The following is a 12,460-nucleotide window of genomic DNA, read 5'->3' on the forward strand; positions in this document are numbered from 1 at the left end:
AAGTAAATTACACACAGGTGGACTCAGTTTACCAGTCAGATTACTTCTAGACTTTGGTATTTGGCAGATTTAGAAGAAAGGGGTCATGGCACATTTTTTAAATATTTCCTTTTGATAAAAATTACCAAAAGCGTTCTTCTCTAATTCTGATTCTAAATGTCAGATGATATAAAGCACATATCGGATAGTGCTTTTTTGTACTTTTTATGATTTGAAAAACAAAATTCCCCTTTTTATCAATTTAAAAATGGGCATCAAATGAAGTTTTCTGTTCTACAAGTTATTGATTAATAACTTATAGTTTTCTAGTAACTAATACAACCTTTAAATATAAATTAGAGATCCCAAAAATGCTTTTGTTGCCTTTTTATTTTTAAGGACTTGTTCAAACTGCACATTAGTGTGACTGACAATTCTGTTAAAGCATTTGTATTTTCCTCCCGTTTATCAGATGTGCTCAAATTAAAGGTTACATTTTCTAAATTGTTTTCTGATGAGATAAGAACTCTGCATTAGAATATTTTATTTAAAGGATTTTAACATTTTTTTTTTTTTTTTTACAAATTCTCGCCAGGTAAAAAAATAACTACACAGTTCACTGACCCTATAAAGTATTTTTAGGTTTGGAATCTTGCTGTGTGTTTATATCCAGAAACGATCACTGGTTTGAAAAACATTATTATTATTGTGGTAATCATAATCTAACAATAATTAAAAGTCACCTTTTAAGACAAGAAAGAAAGAAATCCAGAAATCCATTTTTTAAAAATATCATTAAAAAGTTAATTTCTTCCAGTAATTCAATTCAGAAGGTGAAAGTCATGCTGATTTACTGTATAGTTTCATAAATTTCAAGTCTCTGATAGTTTCCATAATATGGCTTATATCTATACTAAAACAAAATTTTTTTCTTCTCCAAAGTATGGACTCTTTTTGCACCAATTACTGGATAAATGCAGGGTTGCATGGAAGTGGTCAGCCTGTGGCTATGATGAGGTCAAATTGCTTTAATAGTTGCCTTCAACTCATCTGCAGTTTTGGGTGTGGTGTCTCCCCACCAAGCCCTCAATTTGGCTTCACATGCCTTGTGCACCTTGTCTACCATAAACTGACTTTTTTCACTTTTATTTAAATAATCATTATCTACAGTAACAGAAATAAAGACTGGATCTATAAAACGTTGAGTTCCACGTATGAGCTGAATCACCAGCATAGGGACCATTCCTGATTTGATATATTTATCTGATTGCTTCAGTCAGACACATCACACAAATCGTTTTGCATAAAAGATTTCAGACACTTTTATTATTGTACAAGTGATACCGGCATAATGAAAGTGATAATACCCATGAACATGAAAGACAGTTTTTCCTTACTGTATATACAGAGAAGTGTCTTCATATCGCACACACATACACACACGCACGCACGCATCCCCTCGTCCCCATGCACGCACACACACGCATACGCACACACAAAATGCTTCTACAAAATGAACAAATTGTAAATAACATAACATTAAATAAACTCCACCTACCTTTAGGTTTACAGCTGAATATGCATATGATGACCATCTTTGCACTGCATAGAATTTATACATATAATTTTCCTTGTGAACATTGTGGGCTTTTCTAATAACAATAATTATAATAGTAACAATAATAATAACAATAATACTGCTCTCATGATGCATATCGGAGGCCTGTAAATTAACATTAAAAATAACTAAGTCTTTGGCAAACGCAAATACATTCACTTGACAGATGAAGAAAAAACAAATGATTCCAGCTTTGCTGAAAAAAAAAATAATAATTTTTTTTTACTTGTCCTGAAACATGCGGGAGTTAAAGTTAGGAGGGCACATGTTTAAGGCATTTATAGTTGAAATTGTCACCCTGCTTTTCGATGTCAGAATCATCCAATCAGAGTGAATCCAGACAAATTAGATTTGGAATGGCTGTTATATCCTTACTTCTGCAGTTGAATGCCAAAGACTTAATGAACTTAAACATAAGCAGTGGGAACATAAAGTAGTATAGTGCACATCAAGTCAGTGAGATGATGGGCTTTGTAAAACTGTAAGTGCCTTTACAGACTGAGACGCATAAGGCTTACAGTCAGTTTTTCTTTTTTACATAAAACAAATATGCACATTTAGTTTTTCTGCATAACCACAGTCCAGTGTTGCAAACCTCCAAAATAGTGCAAACTTAACACAAAAATAAACACTCAAAGGTTTTGCCTGATTACCTTCCTGACAAATAGAGAACAAGTCAAACATTAGCCAAGCAGTCTGCAAATTAGTCTTTACAAATTATAAAAAAATGAAATTAAAAAATTATTTTAACTGGAAACCTTGCAAATAGTGAGCCATGGTGCTATAATAACATGGTTCCCGCTATTTTTCAAACAGGTGTTTATTTCATTTTTCATTTTTACATCTTGATTGTGTCTCACAGAAAACATGTCCTAATCTTCTCACGGCATCAAAAGCGATTGATTTTTTATTTTTTTTCTTCCACTCATGCTGGATGTTTGGTCAGTGCCTGCTCAGATGGACTGAAAAACAACCGCCACAGCCTGCACGGGTTGCTGCTCATCTCCCTTGATCTCTGTGCATTGCGATTTGATTCGAGTGGGAGACAAATGGCAAAAGGGGAAAAAAAAGGAGAGAAAAAAAATCCTGCTGATACATTTCAAGCTGTGGACAGTATCCCTGCTGGGACCCATTGAGGAAAGGAATGTACAGTATTGATCTGTTATGGATAAAAGAGTGGCACCACAGGTGGGGAAAATAAATTCAGAATGTTTTTGACTGGAGTCCTGTTTTTTTTAAAACCATTGCAATTAGCCAAGGGTTCAAACTTTCACTGTTCCATAATTGTGTTTTTCGTTTTTCTTTTTTTTTTGGCTTTGGGTGTCCAAAAAAAAAAAAAAAAAGAAAACATTCAAAGAAAAACTGTGATGAGAGAAGATGGTGGTTGTCTTGAATCCATGAATTTTCTCCTCTATTTTTTTTTTTTTATTATTATTTTTTTGTTAGTCGGGGACATTTTATGCGCTTTTTGCTCAGTGTCCAGTCGACCGCGTTCTTCACACCTGGGCAATATGGAGGCTGAGGCCGTGGTCCTGCAGGTTGATTTGGTTTCCATGGTAACTAGTGACGGTCATAGGCAGTGGCAGCAGTGGGAGGGGCGGAGCCTCTCGATGCGGCACTATAATAATAAGGGGAACCTGAAAGTTAACAGAAGAATGAACCATTTGAAACAGCAAATTACAGCTTTCACTGCCATTTACCAAATAAATTACCATGAATGATACGTACAATAAACTGCATAACACTATAAGAGTTATAGGTAATTATCCTTGCTGTTGATGCTATTTTGTAAGTTATTTGACAATGGCCAGATAAACTTCAGTCCTCACCCAACTTTGTTTGTCACAGTTCCAGTTGTTTGATGCTTTTTAAACCAGAACTGTATCAGAACAGTTCTGGTTTGAACTGTTCTGATACAGATCCTGGCAAGTCATTTTCTTGAAGTCACTACCTGACATATGAAGAACGCCTGCCTTACTTGAACTGAATGATCTCTTGTCTTGCCCATTTTGAAGAGCGTCTGAGAAATGGATCCCTGTCATCATATTTATACCTTTGGCAAATATTATTATCACCAAAAGTTTCTAATAACACAGGAAAAAGTAGCTAGTTGCTTTTTTTGAAATGACGTTGCTAGAGGGGTCTGAAAACCTTCTAAGTATAGCGATTTAATAAGTCTGAATATTGAACAGTTACTTAAACAAATTGTTGGTGATTTGCAAAACCGCTGAAAAAAACCAAATAAAAACTTCTCTGAGGGCTGAATTTATTATTATTTAACACTGGAGCTCCTTTGGTTAAAACCCTACAGAAAGCAACAATAAATATCCCGGTTTTGCTGTAACATAAGAATACAGAAATAATAAAACAAATCTTATTCACAAAGTATATTTACATCATATTTTGTAGTTCTGCAGAAAGACAGTTCAATTGTGCATTTTAAAACTCTACGGATGAGGACATCTAGTGATAAAGACTCCATCTGTCTTATAACAATAAATTAGGGGTTTATGATTGCTGGATCACTTATTCGTAACCTGCTGGACTGGTACAGCAACTGGTTTTCTGCAACTCTAACTAGCATTACTGAGACAAGCTTGTCAGTCATCTACTTCTCATCAAACTCTACTCACTTAGTAATGCTGGATTGCTGAATCGCCAGGCTTCATTGTAGGTTGTGTACTGTGGATGACTGTAGGGGTTCCCCGAAAACTCACTCCCTGCAAAACAAAACAACAAATCAATTAGCATTTCAATACATCGAAACCCATGCCACTTCACATGCACTCATTTCTCGTCATTCAAAACAGGACGCAATTTGAGACCGAGAGTGATAGTCATCAGTGTGCACCCAGTCAAGCAAGTAATTTATTTCTTTTTCATTTCACTTAAGTTATGCAACACTGAACAATACAGGATGTGACACTGAAGGTGGCTTTCCCTGTCCCATTTATGGATATCTAACCCTTTCTTCGGTGGCCAGCATATTTCAAGCCACTCTAATAAATACAGAGTGGTAATAAACAGTTCCATGCATACGTTTTTGATTTGTTGCCGTAAATCCTGCAGCCTTTCTTTTGAGAATTTTAACGTGTTCAATCTGGTTTGAGCTCAGAGGTTTTCTGCAGCACAAATTCATTGCAGGGGAAGTAACTTGGAACATGTCTGTGAGTTTTGCGGTTTGTATAACACCTTTCTTTCTTTTACGAGACAATAAAGGCTAGATTTTATATGAGGCTGGTGAAAAATGACTTTCCTTTAACAGTGTTTGGGTCCTGTCACTAAAAATTAGCCGTTGTGTATAGGATGAATCGGTTATGACACAAAACCACAAGCCATAGGATTAAGGTGCTCATCTTTTGCTGCTTGCCACAGAAGAACAAATGGAAAGTAAAAGCGGGTCTGTCTGGTTTCTTTCCCTCCCGTGTGATTTACCGGCTTCATCATCTATAATCCAAACATAAATGTATACTGCAAAAGCTACTGGGAGCGGTTTGCTTCATTTTTACTGTCAGATGTTTAATGGATGTTGCGGTTTGCAGAAGTATGTTGGTAAATGTAAAATCTATTGATTTCAAAAGAGTAAATTTACCCTGATTTTTTTTTCTTTCACTTTGATGATAGGTTAATTCATTTGGCATGAGGGATATACATGAACAAATCAAATTATATAATTAAACCAAAAAGTAGAAAAAATGCAACAACCCATCCCTAACTCCTAAAGAAATAGTCTTTTTGTTGATGGATCATTAAAATGTATTGTAAATTCCTCGCCTCAGTCATCTTTGGAGCCATTGCTTCCACTCGCTTTGTGTACTCTCTGTTTTTCTTCTTCATAGGAAATACCTCTGACTCATTTCTTCTGTGTTTAAAAATTTCTAAGCTGAGCAGCTGATGGAACTATTGCTGCAACTAACTTTGCGTATTTTTCCCCTAAATAATTTTGAACCAATGTCCTGCCAGTACTATTGTTTCCAATTTAGTTTCCAGTACTATTGTTTCCAATTTAGTTTCCAGTACTATTGTTTCCAATTTAGTTTCCTTACCAATAAAATGTATGTCTGGCATGGTGTGCCTGTTTGGCTCCATCTTTTTCCTGGATTGAGCCATTGTACTCCGTACTATGGAAAGTACCCTTCACTCTGTGTTTCTATGGATGGAGCCATTGATTGTGTTGTAGCCATTCCTTAAGCGTATTTTGTTTTTGTTGTTGTTTTCTTTCCCATTGAAAATATTCCTTGCTCACTGCTTCTACGTTTAGAGCCATTGCTGTGATGATTTATGTCTTTTTACAGTTTTCATTGCACATAGAAATCAATATTCTTCACCTCTCTGCATAAGTCACCATTAACGTCTCCTCACCCTGCTTTACAGCTTCTACACATTTTCATTTTGAGGGTGACGCCACACCACATTCGACCCTAATGATAGCAGGCAACGGTGATGTAGTTTTCAACTCACCAGGAACCATTCCAGCGAGTGTTGAGGTTGGGTAGCTGCCTTGGCCTGTTGGGGGAACGTGAGGGGGATACCCGGGTAAGGTCGTGTTTGCCATATCCCGGCCTGCAAAGACAAAGTAGATACAAACAAATTGGGTTAATGTACACCAATTCATCCTACTTCTTGAGAAAAAATAAGATTTATCAGACATAACAATAAAATAAAACCATTTTACAGAAAATATTTCTATGTTAAAATTATCTTCTGTGAATTTTTCACCTTAACAATAAGGAAAATTGGACAAACTACTTTGAAAATGGAAGTAGGAAAATGTTGAAGCTTTTTCCACAAGAGAAGGAAACATTTATAGGTAAGATATTTGTCAGTGAAATGTATTCAGTGATTTCACTGTTTTTTCTGAACAGATCTGCTGTGGATGGCATAGAGCACCTTTCACATTTGTCCATAAATGCAATATCTCATACTCAAGGAAATAATCTGGTGTTGCATTAACATAATGCATCAGCTGGTATTGTTTTCCTTAAAGTTGTGCTACTGCTGCCTTTTGGACCAGATAAACTGCAGTTCCCTCATTATCCAGTTCAAGTTGGTCTAAATATACCAACTTGACCAAACCCTAAAAGGCTTCTTCAGTGTACAGTCCAAAAAATTCAGGAGCTTTTGAATAGCATCAATTCTTCGACTGCAGACATTCAGCTCTGTAATTGAAAGCGACGGCTCGACTGTCCTATCTGGACACGGGAACATTAGGACTCCAGAATGTAACCCCAATCTAAGCAGTGGCGGGGGTAAAGAAGGCCCCTGCTATATTGTTAGCCATGAGGACCAGTTGGTCTCAAAGAGAAGCTCATCTATAAATAGAGATTTAATGAGGAACTACAGGATGAAATGACAATAGAGCAATTATTAACTGTAGGGGCAAAATGATTTTATGATTAATTTAAGCTAGTTCACTGTGGCTTTTTTAAATTTTAAATGGTGGACATGTTCGCTTACACTAAGCCCTGTTGTTGTGTCTTGGTTTCATTAGATTTAGTGTTCTTATTAGTGAACTTCCTGTTAATTTCTATTGCTTTTGGTTATCTTTGTTCAGTGTATGAACTATTAAAGTTTCTTATTTCTTTCTGGTGTTTGTTTATTACTACATATCTGATCTATTTTTCCCCCTCTGTGTATTTTTAGTTAGTTTCTCAATATACATTTTCTCCATTTCCTTGAATTTTTTTATCTTCATTTTATTTTTTTTCTACATATAGTACTTTTTAAAAATCATTATTCTTGCATACATTGTACAGTGATTTGTAGTAGTCTAGCTCATGAAACTTTTTTACATTTTATGATGCCACCATGAATGTCAATGGGTTTTGACCGGAATTCTTTTGAAGTTATAAGGCTAAAGGAAAGTTATACATGGATTTGAATTTCTTTTACGAATACAAATCTGAAAAGAATTCGACCTCCAAATAGAATGGATCAATCTCAGGATACATGGAGATGTTGTGTCACTGCCTCAAATGATTGTTGCCAAACATAAGTGAGCAAACAGCATCATGAAGACCAAGCAGCACAGCAAACAGGTAAGGCAGAAAGTTGCACAGATGTGTAAGGCACAAAAAGCAAAACATCACAGGCTTTAAATCTCCATTAGTTCAAACCACCTTTAAAAATCAGTTGCAAACCTGCCAAGACATGTTGTCCACCAAAACACACAGGCCAGGAGGGGGGACATTAATCAGTGAAACAGCCTAGATTCCTGTTCCAACTCTGGATGAGCTGGAACAATTCAGACAGAAAAATCTAAAATGAAAGTCACTTTTGCAAACTGCCGCAGGCCACACAGACGACACAACTGCACATCTTCTGGAACGTTGTAGTGGCAGCATCATACTGAGGGAATGTTTTTTCTTTTGCAGGGGCAGGGAAGCCTTTGAAGTTACTACGAAATGTAAAAAAAAAAAAATCAAAGTATTATGAATACTTTAGAAAGGATTTGTAAAATAGAACTATAATCCAAATGCCTTTTCATCACTTCACAAAGAAAAGTGAATTTTTTCAAAGCAAAGCAATTTATTCCTTGAGCTAATTGGTTTCTAAGGATTATGCTGATTAATCTATACCTTCCTGGCTTTAACGTTGAATTATAAACAGGAATAAATGTTTTTGATGTATTTTACAACACAACCAGGAAGATCAGCTGAAATCTAGGTAAACAAGTCATCAAATCCTACTTGAAATTACTGTTAGATGTTTTTTTCTTTCTTTTTAAACAATGTCTGTGTTTCTTTGTGATTCTGGATTTATTTATTAACTGAGAAAAAATATTCTTGCTAAAACAAATCACATGGGTGTGCATTCTCTACTAAAACAATGCTAAATCATAGTGATCTTTATATTATTATCATAAATGATCAGATCCAACATCTGAAGCTGAGAATTTCACATTAAACAGCTGTTTAACGACCTCTTGTTGAACAACTGTTCTCCTTTGTTTGCACCGATGGCCACGTTGTATGAGTGCCTGCTGAAATGTGTCTTTTTGTTAAAGCGCTCAGACTCCAGGGCCGAGAGTTAAAGAGCTTTGCAGAGAAGAGTGAGGTCATGCTGGACCTTTCATTTATTATAAGAATTAGTTAGCCACAAGCCAGTGCACATAAGTCAAAGGGAGCCGTGGGAGTACTGTAGTGGGGGGTCCTGCAGGGGTGAAGCCATTGTGTGCTTGTGTGTGAACGTGTGTAGACAAAGGTAACTACTGCCAGTGTCTCCACATTGACTTTATTTTTGTTATTACTGCAAAAGCCATCGCTGCTTTAATGGAAGTCTTGTGTTTACAATTATTTCCTAAAGTCAACATCTGACTTAAATTTGCTGATTTGTGATAATAATTTTACATAACTTAGTCACATTAGTTTGAGGGTCTTTTTGCAAGATGTCTTCCCTCTATGTCAAGGACAAGAATGTCTCAAGTCTTAAGATGACGAAATAAAAGTAGAGAAAATTGACGACTGACTAAAAAACTTGCTAATGTGGGTTGGTCACTTCATCAATACAAGCCCTGATATTGATTTAGTGGATCAAATCAGGTGATCAATACTTTCAGGTCAACCCACACTTCACTCTGACTTAAACAGCATCATTAAGGCACAGCGTTTTGTTTTTTTCAACCTCACTGTTGCAACACAACAAAGCCTCCAAAGCATTCATAGGCCTTGAACTTTTACACATTCTGTATTATTACAACTGCCAACATGAATGTACTTTATTCAATTTTTATGTGCTAGAGTGGTACAAAGAGTTAAAATAAGAAATTCCTTTATACTCAATAAAAATACACATATACCTGTCTAAAGTTAAATCAGAATAAACTTATCTTGTTTTAGGTCAGATAGAATTACCAAAATGACTTCTATTTGCTAAATACTACAATAGTGAGAGAAAGAATATATCAGTGATAGAAATAATAATGTCTTCAAAATCAGAAATGTGTATTCAGAATGATTGCTATCTATTTGAAAAATGAGGAAAAGTCCAGATTATGTCCTGGCTTTAGAAATTTTTCATAGGCTGACTGACAAATTTATTTGGAGACACACCTGTGGATGTATGAAGAGTCAAACTGAAAGGAATAATGACTTTCTTTCACCAATAACTTTCGCTTTCATTAAGTGTAAATTTCTATTGTGCTGGAAAAATGGCTACCTTCTGTTTTTGGATGATTGACTGAATAATGAAATACTGTCCACTCAGATTTACATCAGATTTTTAGTGCAATAACACTTTTACTTTAGGGTAGACAAGTGAATACAAATGAATGGACAAATGATAAAAGCCATGTTTATTTTCCATTTACGCGCACATTTCAGTTCATCTTTCATGTACATCCATGATGTCGTAATAACATGCATTGAATTTTGTGGTCATAGCAAACTTTAGATATGAAAATGCTAGAATATGTTTGCAGGGCAGTGTAAATGTGTGCATGCTGAACGTGTTCTTTAGCAGCCAGTGCTGAATCATCTTTTTAGGGGAAGCTCTCTGACGCTTTGCTTTCTGTCCTCCTTTTCAAGCCCTCTTTCAGAGATTCGCAGAACTCTCTGTACAGCAATGATAGCCTCATTAGCTGCCTCCTAGTCTTTTGTTGTTTTTACAAACAGAGATGTGTGTCGAGATTCTCATTAAAAGATGGCCTTCCTTTATGCTGTCTGCTTCCTCTAACAGTCCCCCCTTAGATTGAACGGCAGCAAATCAAGCTATTTATTTTCCTCTACGCCCTCTTTCCTCCCCCGTCTCAACCAGCCAAAATCTATTCAAAGATTTTTTCTGGTTTTTTTTTTTTTTTTTTTACAAAAACCTGTTGATTTCTGTCTCAAATTGAGAAGCAGCTTGTAGGAGTAAATACCAATCTGGGAATACAGCTCTCCTTAGAGTTGGAAACATATTGAACTCTAGAGTTTGCTTGAAGTTTGTTCAGGATGAAATTATATGAACAACACACAGCAACTGAAATCAACCAGAGGTTATCTTAAAACAGATTATTTGATACTTGGGTTTTTGATTTTGCGACTTTGCGCCGGCGACAGCTCAGTTTCTTCACACACAAACGGAAAAGCAGGGTGACCTTCTTTTTATTTGGCACATGAACAAAGTCATTTGTGAATGACTCTTTTGCTTGCAAGAGTATTAAATTTAGCATGACAGGGACACCTTCATGTTTGCTACAACAACAACCAAAAATCTCTGACCTCCATTTTCGGGGCAATATGCAGAATGGGGCAATTTATCACCAGCTCCCCCACAAAAAAACTCACACCCTAATTAATTACAACTAAGTAAAGAATGTTTGGAGAGCCAAATTGCTTTAATTCCCCAAACACCAGCTGAAAGTCATTCATTATCAAATGTGTGCTCAAAGGTTAGTTTGCTTTTGTAAAGACGAGATGAGCATTAATTTCAGAGCCCACGTTTTCCCCAGTGGGGTGACATGCCAACAGTTTGCGCGGGTGGTGGCAGGTTTACTCTCTTTTCCTTAGGTCTTGATGCTAGATGTGAACCTTTCAGCATCCTCACTTTAAATACAGGCACTTCTTAATAAATAAGAATATTATCCAAAAGTTTGTCTTTTTAAAAAATATATATTTTTGTTTAATTTATCAAATGAAGTGATGCATGAAATACAACATGATGTATTTCATGCATCATGTTAATTATTGAAATAATTCAATAATTATTTCAAGTATTGTTGTTATTAGTATTATTTCTATTAATGTTATTATTACTATGTCTTGCAGCAATTGACTTTGTTTTCTCAAAAAACGTTATTGCATAAGACCAACTAAAAATTAGTTTTGTAACAGAAATTTTGGACGACATGTATCATATAATATGTATTGGTTGGGGCTCCTTTTGCAGGAATTACCAAATCAATGCAGCATGACATGGCTCCTCAAATTCTCAGTGAACGTGCAAGCTTTTCCCTGCACCTACAGCAACTTGGATTCTGTGCTCCTTAACTTTCCTCCAAATTCTCTCACCTTACTTTTAAAAAAAATTATAGTCCAAAATCGACTGTCTTCCAAGAACGTTCATCAGTATGCCGAGCATTTTTGTTCTTAACCCAGGTAAGACAACGTGGACATTTTTTCTTTTGTTAAGGCGACAGTAGCCTTTTTTCCTCCATATGTCTGTGTGTGGTGGCTCCTGAAGCTCTGTCTCCAGCTGCACTCCACACCTTATGAATTTCCCCCAAACTCTTGAAGGGGATTTACATCAAAGTTCTCTCACGGCTGCAGTCATTCTTGCTGTTTGTGTGCCTTTTTCCACCACATATTTTCTTTCCGCTATCCTTAGATGCAGCACTTTGTGCGCATCAAGCCTCTTGAGCAATTATAGTTTTTGGCTTGCCCTTCTTGTAGAGGGTGTTAGTGATTGTCGTCTGGACAGCAGTGAATTCAACAATCTTTCCCATGATTTTTTTGTAGGCTGTAACATACCAAAACCTTAACATTATTGTGTCAAAATTATATTGCGTTGGTCTTAAATCATCCAACAAACTGAGTTTTTGAAGTGACAAACAATCACCAAGTGATGGTGTTTAAAACTTCCTGTGAAAGCCCAGGGGAAACAACTCACTGCCTGAATGCCGACCTCCAGTCTGAAGCGCCATCAAGAAAACAGCCGGTTTCCGACTGCTTTCAGGAAAATACTGAAACTTTCTATTGAAATAGTGGACAATTGTCCATATCGAGGCCCATCTCCTCATTTATTTCTGAAAAACACGCACAGAAAAAAGTTCAGGGTTCCTCCTTCGGCTATTCACCAATTCCCCACACAGCCCTTCACTATTTGAATTTTAAGCAATCTGAATGAACAAGAATAAGAAGCTCTTGAGATGAAATCCGTCTCTCG

General features: G+C 36.2%; 1 protein-coding gene across 7 annotated transcripts in view; it reads right to left on the bottom strand.

The window, feature by feature from the left end:
• Positions 1–1,328: 1,328 nt before the first annotated feature.
• pax2b (paired box 2b) overlaps positions 1,329–12,460 on the bottom strand; it is a 41,328-nt gene continuing 30,196 nt past the window's right edge. For 4 of the 7 annotated variants that reach the window (XM_044102770.1, XM_044102769.1, XM_044102768.1 and 1 more), the window contains 3 exons: positions 6,059–6,160; positions 4,231–4,317; positions 1,329–3,215 (listed from right to left, as the gene is read on the bottom strand). In XM_044102770.1, the coding sequence (XP_043958705.1) occupies positions 3,094–3,215; positions 4,231–4,317; positions 6,059–6,160 (311 nt within the window). In that variant the 3' untranslated portion in view covers positions 1,329–3,093. Of the gene's footprint in view, positions 3,235–4,230; positions 4,318–6,058; positions 6,161–12,460 lie in introns of all 7 variants that reach the window. The other 3 variants (XM_044102772.1, XM_044102773.1, XM_044102771.1) reach the window with 1 other exon arrangement.

Source organism: Gambusia affinis, linkage group LG20, assembly GCF_019740435.1.
Source record: "Gambusia affinis linkage group LG20, SWU_Gaff_1.0, whole genome shotgun sequence".
Taxonomy (NCBI): domain Eukaryota; kingdom Metazoa; phylum Chordata; class Actinopteri; order Cyprinodontiformes; family Poeciliidae; genus Gambusia; species Gambusia affinis.